Source organism: Pituophis catenifer, unplaced genomic scaffold (assembly GCF_029215685.1).
Source record: "Pituophis catenifer annectens isolate HBS135680 unplaced genomic scaffold, rPitCat1.0.hap2 SCAF_3, whole genome shotgun sequence".
Classification (NCBI taxonomy): domain Eukaryota; kingdom Metazoa; phylum Chordata; class Lepidosauria; order Squamata; family Colubridae; genus Pituophis; species Pituophis catenifer.
Genome location: NW_027256883.1, coordinates 33,307,587 through 33,317,494, shown reverse-complemented (window position 1 = coordinate 33,317,494; position 9,908 = coordinate 33,307,587). Strand labels below are relative to the sequence as shown.

At 38.9% G+C, this 9,908-nt stretch overlaps 1 protein-coding gene across 1 annotated transcript in view; it reads left to right on the top strand.

The window, feature by feature from the left end:
- Positions 1–829: 829 nt before the first annotated feature.
- Positions 830–9,908, top strand: part of STMN2 (stathmin 2) — a 34,709-nt gene continuing 25,630 nt past the window's right edge. Inside the window, exon 1 of the mRNA XM_070942181.1 lies at positions 830–856. Within this exon, the coding sequence (XP_070798282.1) occupies positions 838–856 (19 nt within the window). The 5' untranslated portion in view covers positions 830–837. The remainder of the gene's footprint in view (positions 857–9,908) is intronic.

Here is a 9,908-nt window from a genome sequence, read left to right as displayed (position 1 = left end):
GAAAGAATACCAACTTGTCACTGTCACAAACAGACAAAATGTGAAAGTTAAACCAAGCAATTATTCTATATTTTGTTATAGGTCTAAATTGGTGAAAGTAAGTCCCGCACATACCTTAGTGATACAAGAAAGTGAAGACAAAAGCACTGAATGCTTGTGTTAAGAAATAATGGGACCAGTGTATATCCAATCTTAATTAAATTCTGCAGTACTGGGCTCAGTAGGCCCTACTCATAGAAAAGCATGCCTAACATTTCAGCCACAAATATTATATATATATATATATATTGATATATAGATACTGTATAAGCATCAGCATTATGCAAAGTGGATAAAAGGAAAACAAACAGCCTTTAAATTGTCCCGCTTCCCCTCCTATTTCTGTTAGTGCCACAAAATTGTCTTAGAATGCATTTGTGCATGTTTTACATCTAGCAACAGCCAGAGATTTCAAGACCAATATGTTTTTCTTGTAGGATATTAAGCTCTTGACATGGAATGTACTATCAAAGCGAAAGCAAAGGGGGAACACAGCACTCCAGGGCCAATTTCCATTTCAAACTGCATTCTGGCACTTTGTACTCCAGCACCACAGGCAGATCAATATTTAATGCTCAGAGAATCTGGTTCTGCGGGAGTCATGTCAGGGGACCTCTCGAGCCAATCTGCTTAGGCTGAAGGGTGATAATTATTCATGGGCTCCTGCCTCTCGCTCCTTCTTGTGCTCAGCCCCGCTCTGCTGACTCAGTGCCTTAGTCTCCTCGCGCGCGCGCTCTCTCCACTGCTGTAGCTGGACCTCTTTGCCTTCGCAAGCTCGGAGCTTCTGTAGCACCTACAATGGCTAAAACTGCAATGGGTAAGGCAAACCGAGCGTTTCTTTCCGGCAACGAAGCCTTTCTCTCTTCAAACCTTTCCCTTGCTGCTGTCCTTGGTGCTGCATTGTATTTCTAAAAGGGGGGATTATTATTATTATCATTATTATATTACTATTATTATTATTAGCCTTGGTTTTTCTAAAAGCCAAATCGGGAGAGAGCTAAACAGTCGTGATCTTAAATCTATGCTTTACTTGAAGATTATTTTTTTTTTTAAAAAAAAATCGATTTTTTTTTTAATAGCTTGATTCCCAAATCATTTCAACCGAAGTACTTGGATGCCGTCCGACTTAAATCTTAGTCCTGTTTTCTTCGATTTAACGTCGGATAAACCAGGGGTCCCTTTAGGGGCTTAAGAAAATACTCTTCTGGAGGACCCCTGTGGCAGACTGGGGAGGGTAAGGTAGAGCAAAACAGCAAACTTATTGTGTGTTTTGGGCTGGCTCGTTTCCAAGCCTCCCCATCGCTCGCTCTGACCTCCGATTCTGCCCAGTCGCTCGGGTCTCCGCCGCCCTTTCTCAGAACCAGGGGGAGCGACTTTTGCACCGGGTGTGCGGGGGAAGCTGGCCAGCCGCCTTCCCTAGCCAACCCGCCCGCCACGTGGATGCGATGGAGACGGACAACATTTCCTTTGGCGAGGGTTGTTGCAAGAGAGGTCGGGAGCAGAATGTAGTAAACGCGTTGCTTTCGCGTGCCTTTGTGCGGCGGGGGGGGGCAGAAGGTGGAAGCGAGGCGTGCGTTTGTGTCATACTTGCTAGCTCTGTCTGTGTGTGTTTGTTTGTGAGTGTGTGTATGTGTGTGTGTGCTTGTTTTTCGGCAGCAAAGGCAGTTAGGGCTGGGGCGGCGTTGGCGAGCAGGGCTTTGTGTAAGGCTCGGGTTGAGCCCGGGCTCCGGGCGTTCCCGGCGAGAGCGCACCTGCAGAGTTGGACGCCACCCGTTCAAGCAGCCGAGCACAATGCAGACCGACCCCACCCATCTCGCCGCCGCCGGAGCCGCCGGCGCGCCACCGCCTCGCAGGAGCCCCGGGGGAACTCGCCCCTCCCTGCTTCCCTCCCCCCTCCCCCCCCCCCCGCTAGCGAGAAAGACGCACGAAGGGAGCGGAGGACATCAAAGCACATACTCCGCCTTCCCCTAGATGTCTTCCGTGGCACCGACGCTGATTTTTCCGAATGCTCTGGCTGGTTTGCTGCATCCATTGGTGCCGGTGTGCAGCCGGTGTGTGTTTGTGTGCCCTGAAGTAGGTCACTTGGATTAGCCTCCTCTTCCTCTTCCCTTTCTCTATACAGCAATCGCCTACTCATTACGATGCCTCCAGCGAGTTTGGTCTTATTTTGTCTGACTAGAGCAAAGCCCCCTCCCCCGCCCCGCCTTTATTATTTTTTATTTTTCCATGCAGACTCCATAAACCTCCGCCACACCCCTGGACTGCACGCTCCCGCCCTTTGCATCTTAGAAGGGAAAGGTTGCGGTGCGCCGGAGCGATCTCCAGGAATCGGGACTGCAGGTCTGGGAGTGTCAAAATAACCCCCCATGCTTTACCAATGGGTATCAAGATCCTACCTCGAATCCTCCAATTTTAGCCGAGTTTTGCAAAGTGCAAATGGCTGAAACGGCATCTTTTCCCCTCCCTCCAAGCCCCTTTCTCTTTAGCCTTTATTTTCTTTTATGTTTCCCTGAGTCTGCAAGAAAGCCCGTGGAGAAAAGTGATACTGCAGTAAAGGGTGTGGTGATTCTCAGGAAGCACAGAAGAGAAATGGACTGGCTATCATAACATCAGACACTTGGCAGACTTTTCTTTTTTAAAAAAAATAATTAAAAATAAAATCACATCCCTTCCTCCTTAAGCATTAAGAAAGAGATGTTTTCTCAGAATACTAACTTACTAAATTGGCCCACCCATAACTCATCAGGGCAGGATTGAAGAAAACATCAGTTTCTCTGCACTTGCTTCCAGGAAACAAAAGCCCAGGCACAGATGTTGTCTTCCTAGACGCATTCAGAATGGATATGGATGCCCACAGATGCCCTTTCATTCAATATTGCTCTGTTTTCCAACCTGGTGGAAGAGGGCTTTGTTATTCCTGAGGGTAGGGCATCAGACAGCTGCATATGCTAATACAAGCAGTCAGGAGCCATCAGGTTCTGGCCAGCCCCGCAGTGCTTGCTCACACCCATTCCCTTCCCTCCCCAATGCAGCAATCCGGAAATCAGTATTGATAATTTGACCTCCTTGGTCAGAGACAGATCGCTGCAGGAGGCCCCTTTTCTGAATTTGGGCACCATGGTTAAAAAGACTCCTGGAATACTGATGAGAGGCATCCAGAGGTCTGCTGATTAATAGATCCAGCTATTCCGTCCTCTTGCTATTATATGTAAAAGCAGCTATTTGTCCTGTGTTCCTTGGATAATTAATTGCATTACATTTTATACATCCATTTCCATTTTTTCTCATTCCATTAATAACACTTCATTCTTAAGTCTCAACTGGGGGGGGAGGTTTCTTAGGGGGAAAAATCTTATTATCTAATTTATCTGATTATCTAACTCAGCTAAATCTGAAATAACTTTTTTTTCCTATTTACAAGCAACATCCAGCTGTTCCCTCTCTTTCTCCTATATATGGGGATGACTACTGCTTACCCCCCCCCCTTGATGGTGGTTGGGTGTTGGGTCTAGGTCCTAGGACTTTTCTCCTGAAAAGGGATAAGGAAGAATCTGTTAAATTATAATTAAAATCTTCGGAAAATCTACTGGGATAACAGCAAAGATGTGGTATTCAATCTAAGGCAACTGGATAATGAGTGTTAGGGATTAGACAAAACAGAAGGAGGTTGATTTTCATGAAGATGGAAGTCTGTAATTGATGCATCTAAAAGCAATTACTACAATTACTTATAATACACAAAATGTGCTTCTAGGGAAAATCGAGTAATGAACTGATAAAGACATAGATACAGAACTTATAATAGATTTTACCTCATTCATGATGCAGGGCAACTGCTTGCCATGCCAGCTATGTGAATTCTCACTCTTGCAATGAAATTCTCCAATGAACTATTATGTTTTGGTGCATTATTCTCAAAGATGGAAATATATGTGGAAATATTGTCCCCCTGAAGCAATTTCAGTTAAAGCTATGTGTGTCCATGAAATGAGAATGCTTTGCTTTGAATCCCGGCAACAAACCATCATATTCCAGAAGTTCTGCTGAACCATTTCAGGTCAGTCTTGGTTTGGTTAAACCAAAACCCAAAGCATCTCAGTTGTTTCAGGTTTCAGACAAAACAAAATTCAGATAAGGTGAGAATGGTAATGTTCTATGTGTCTTCTTTCTCTTCCATAATATTTGGTGCAGCATACTCCCATCTGTCCCTCACCTTTTTTTCTGTCCTTCAGTCATCACCATCAGTGTCCCAGGGTAATATATCACACGTGCTTATCCCACCTCCTCCACCACCCACCAATATCCTTAGCTTTCCTCCACTCTGCAACCACCATTTCTAGGCAGCCCTATTTCATCCAATGCATGGATCAAAATACCAGACACAGTTACGGTGCAGTTTAAGCATCTCAACACTAAATATTCCATGGAACAATTTGTGCAAAGAACTCTTGCACATCCCTAATATTTAAATGGTGAAAAAAGGGACCTGCATATCCTTAGAGGTATTTCTTTGTGAAATAAAAGGGAGGAAGCATCTAATTGACTGATGGGGTTTTAATTTTTAACTTGTTAGTCTTAATTGCACTTTTAACTGTTAAATTATGAGATTTGGATTTAATTTCTTTTAACTTTTTCATTAGATGTTTTTTACTGTTGTGAGCCACCCTGAGTCCGGCTGGAGTTAGGGCGGCATATAAATCTCATTAATAAATAAAATAAATAATAATAAATAATTAGAGCCAGCTTTAGCTAACTTAACATTTTACTGCCAATAAAAGATTTGTTATAAAGTCTTTCGATAGAGACGTTACATTTAGCTATCAGTCACCTAGAATTACTTTGCACCTTGTTCAGGAGTGCTTGCTGGGAAGCTTGAGTGAGCAAAATTGCGATTACTTCAAAATCAGGTTGAATGAGACTCTCTTCTTAGAAAAAGTCATTTTTGGTCTTCTAAGGCAGGTTAAACCATTATTGTTTCAGCACCTTTTTATTAAGCAATAAAGAGAATGGGATAATGTGACTGTATTGGTTAAACTGTGATGTTTATATCTTTTGTTCATGTATATTTTTCACTGTTGGAAACCTTTGAGGTTATGAAATGGGACTGCCTATTTGAAAAGGGTTTTAATTGCCATGTTATATTTTGTTGCTGTTTTTAGTCATTTGTAATATTATTTTCCAAATTTTTGACATCCTAATTGCAAATTCATATTCATATTTTCTTCCAGACTGTCCTAATACAGATAATAAGCAAGCTCTAACCAAAAATGCACTTTTATTTTCATCCACTGATGTACTGTAAATAGGAGAGATTTAAACATGTGCTTTACTTTTAATTGAAATAAACTAGATTTCAAAAGTTTGAGTCATTTGATAAAACATTTGGTGCTTTAGGGCAGAGCAATGAGGGTCCTCGACTCAATTTCACAGGGTCTTCCATTTAATTTCAAGAACCTTCTGCAGATAGCTGGGTCCTCCAGCAATTTAAAAATTATGATACCATAATTCAGTCTCATTAGAAAACTATTGAATGGGCAAAGCTAGCGTAATTTCTCTGTAATCCTATGCTGCTTTCTAAAGTTCATATTTATAACATGTGATAAGTTTAAAAAATTATGACACTGATTTTGAAACATTTTGAAATTTCTTTCAGCTCTATATAGCTGAATATGAATTCTAATCTATAAGGCAACAAATTGCTTGAATTTTTATCTTCCCATTTCTTCTAAACCATGTAGACATTATTTCCACTGTGATTTATAATAGACTGAGAGATTAAACCAAATTGCTATAACAATGGATATCAAATGTTCGTTTAAACACAGATCTGCTCCAATTACATGAAAGAGATGGATTTAAATTTAACAACTAAGGATCCCAAACCATTCTCAAGCAGGATACCTCCATATTTTTTCTTTCTCCTCAGACAAGCTCATTTTAGAACAAAGCAAAGCAGGAGGCCTTGCAGGAAGTGAAGGCACCAGTTACAGTTATGCTCTGTTCAGGTCACCTCATTGACATTGAGAAAAATTCTCAACGGAAAATGAAATAATTGATCCATGCTGGTAAATTAAATCTAAACTATTCCAATATAAAATCAAAACAATCACCCATCAAAGAAAAATATGCTGACATATTGTTATAATAAAATGCTTTCTACTTCTTTCAAATTGCCACTCCTTCCCATTTTCGAATATATAAAAAGCATATTGACTGCTTTTAAAAGAGCCTAAATGATTATTTAATAAAACCTTGGTTGCTTGTTCACATTATCAATTATCCAATCACAATAACAATAAAGCTTGGTCAGGAGTATTTCCTCGGAGTCCTATAATTAAGAGTCTTTTCCCTGAAACATTTCAGACAGAAAGTTTTTTTTTTCAGTAAACCTTGCTTCAGTTTTAAATCCAAAAGAACATGATAATAGTTGGAGAGCACATGAATAAAGGGAGGATTTATGCCAACTCACTCATATTCACATTAGATCTATCCTAAAAACTTCATACACAACAAATCATTTTTATTGACTTTTTTGCAATATAGCATTTAAGCATTTTTAAAAGGCTGACTGGGGTGGGAATTTTACAGGACTTTAAAAAGTCCTACATGCTGGCAAGCCTCTGGTTGAGGAAGTTGATGCAGATCCAGCTTTTGAGGAATAATCTCATACCTACAAATGTTATTGATAATAAAATCTGTCAAGTCATATGGCTAAATATAAATGTTATAAATATACATGTAAATTCTTTCAAAAGATAGTTAGCTTGGCAATCCATTATATTATTTATTTCTTAGAGTTGTGTGCTTCTTTCCTTCAGGAACTCAAGGTGGCATACTGAATACCTCCTTCTCCACCTTGTACCCCTCCCATAGTGGGGATACATTTGTACCTGAGATTCCCCAATCCTAGTTCAACATCTTAGCCATTTCATATTAGCTGTTCCTCAATCTCACCCCATAATGTACGAAGGACTACAAGTAGTAAGCTTATTCAATAAGAATTAGCTGTTAATTAATTTGACATTTATTCATTATTAGGCGATCATCACAATTATTTATTAAAATAGTACCTATTATATTATTAATAACAATTATAAATATAATAATTTTTCATTACCCATTAATATTTCACTATACATTATGTAAGTTTGTCTCCATGCCTGGAATTTAAATTTTATTTCAAAATAGAAATAAAAAGTACAGTATACATAATTATCAATGGGATGTTTTTTAGAACATGGTTATCTAAATAGACTGTTTAATAATGAACATACTGATTTTCTATTATGATAGTTTGAAACACTGGGATATTTTCATTACTTTTGGGATATTACTTTTGTTTTTAAAACAGTGTTTTTATTGCTAGGAGATCATATCTACAAATACATGGAACAACTATTATTCTACTAAGATGAGCTTTGTGGTTAAACCAAGCTCACTTTAATTTTAGATTTTAAACTTGCTTTTTAACTATCTGAAGGTTTACTTTTTAGAGAAAGCTTATATAGCCTCCTCTTTATAGACTGGGCAGAATATACTCTGCAGATGCTGGTTTATAACAATCCAGTAGCTACATTCCATAATGTCCCTTTCATTTTATGTGCAAGGAGTTGTATATTGTTTCTTCTTGTGTGAAAGAGAAAATGCAAACAAAGATATCACTTCTATTTTATTTTACTTCTTTGGGTTCTCTCCAAACCATATAAGAAATGCTAATGACATAAAATGTTTACAATTTTGTTAGAGCCTGGGTGGAAAGGAGCCAGACTTAACAAGAGAAGTAGGTCTATGCGGAGGAAGTTATAAAGAAAGGGTAGGATTGTGCCCCTCTTGTGGGTTTATATATTTATTTATGTATCTTTAAATGTATATGACTGCCTGTTTAACACACAACTCTGGGCAGCTCACAAATAGAGAAACCAGTAATAAGAAAACAAATTAAAATCCTTTAAAAACCATCCCACATGCTCAGAGCAAGTCAGCCAACATATAAACAAAAAAATGAGGATGGCCACATCCTACAATGCAGCCAAATATCAGGAGAAGAACCAGGTGTTTACAATAGGCCAGCAAAGACAAGGATATCTAAATTTCAAGCGGTATGGTTTTACATAGGGTAGGCACCATGACAAGAGAGGACACACTGCTTGGATCCTATTAATGTCTTTGTGTAATATAAAGGATCTATTCTGGTACATGGGGTGGGCAGAAATTATTATAATAGGCCGATCACCTGGTCCCATGTCATAAAGAGTTTAAAAGGTGATAATCAGCACCTTGAACTGCATCAGGAAACCCACCAGGAGCAAATTTATTTTGCACAGTTATAGGAGTTACAAATACCAAGAAAGGCTACTCATGCTACTGCCTTCTGGAACATGATTTGACTTCCAAATCACTTTCATGGGCAGCCCTATGTAAAAGACATTGATGAATCCAGATGAAAGGTGACTAAAGCATAAGTGACACTGATTAGGATCTCCTGTCAACTGGCATACAAAATGGACTTGTGCAAATACCCTCCGAGTAATAGCTACCACCTGCTCTTTGTGTAGAATTGAGAGTCTAGAAGAACTCCTAAATTGTGCATCAACTCTCATGGGAAGTACAGTTCCACCCAGAACCACAGATGGTAAGTTTCTGTAATTCTCTAAATTGGTCTAGAAGAATTGGAAGATTGATCATACTGAAGGCCACTGAGAGATCCAAGAGATCCAAGAGAGATCCACCTCTACCACCCCAGTTCCTGCAGAACTGAATAACAAATATGCCAATGGCATCTCAGTGCAATAACAAGGTCTGAATCCTGACTGAAAGGATTCAGATAATCCAATTGTTTAAATAGCATGACGGTTTTTCTGGATTTTTTTTTTCTCCCAAGGCTTGGGGGATTATCATGTTTGTGTTTTAATTGTTTTAGGATTTATACTAAATTTTTAATTTTTGACAATTGTGTCTGTAAGAAACCTATCAAAAAAAGAGAGGGATCCATGGGATTTAGAAGCTCTGAGGTTTCATGATGTTAAATCTAAAGCAAAGCACATTAAGAGTTGCATGAGTCAATAGAACAGTTCTAAGATATTCATTTTTAGATAAATCTTCTGTATAAAATATTTCATTAGGGTATCTTTTATATAGAAGGAATAAAAAAAGGGTTTCAAAAATGCAATAAAAAGGGGGCATCAGAATCATTTCACTATCTTTAGTATAAAATATATTCTTTCCTGCAACCTGCGGACACCACCAACCTGGTGGTGTTTATTTTCAAGTGTGTTGGTTGGCTGGTTGGTTGGTTGGTTGAATTTTTTTTAAAAAAATAAAAGATAAAATGGAATGTTAAAGACCATCGTGGAAGATTAAATAGGAAATAGGCAAACAACTTCATTAGTTTGCTTCCTGGTGACTGGATGCCTTGGGACTAGCCTTGGCTACCCAGAAGCTATTTTGTGATAGAATGAAACAACTTGCCATGGCCAATTTGCCATGGCCAACTTGCCATGGCCAAGGCAAATTGTCCTAGACCCATTTTGTGAATAGGAAGTCCCTACCTATCCAGCCGCTGCAGATATTTTATTAAAGCAGCATGGCTGCTAGATATGTCCAGGGTTGAATCTAGATCATTCCTCATTCAAGCAAAGTACATTGACCTTTCTCACTTCAGGATCAAATGTTAAATTTAGTAGACTTTTGCCTCCATTTATAGCATTTCTAAAAGAACTGTCCAAGAGATGCAATAATGTCACCTTTTTATTTTCTTGTTCCATTTTATTTACCAATAAAGCTTGAGAAGCAAACACTTTTATATTTTTTGTCTTATCAAGGTATGGACTGATATTCTTGTAATGAAAAACCACTTTGAAAAAAATCAG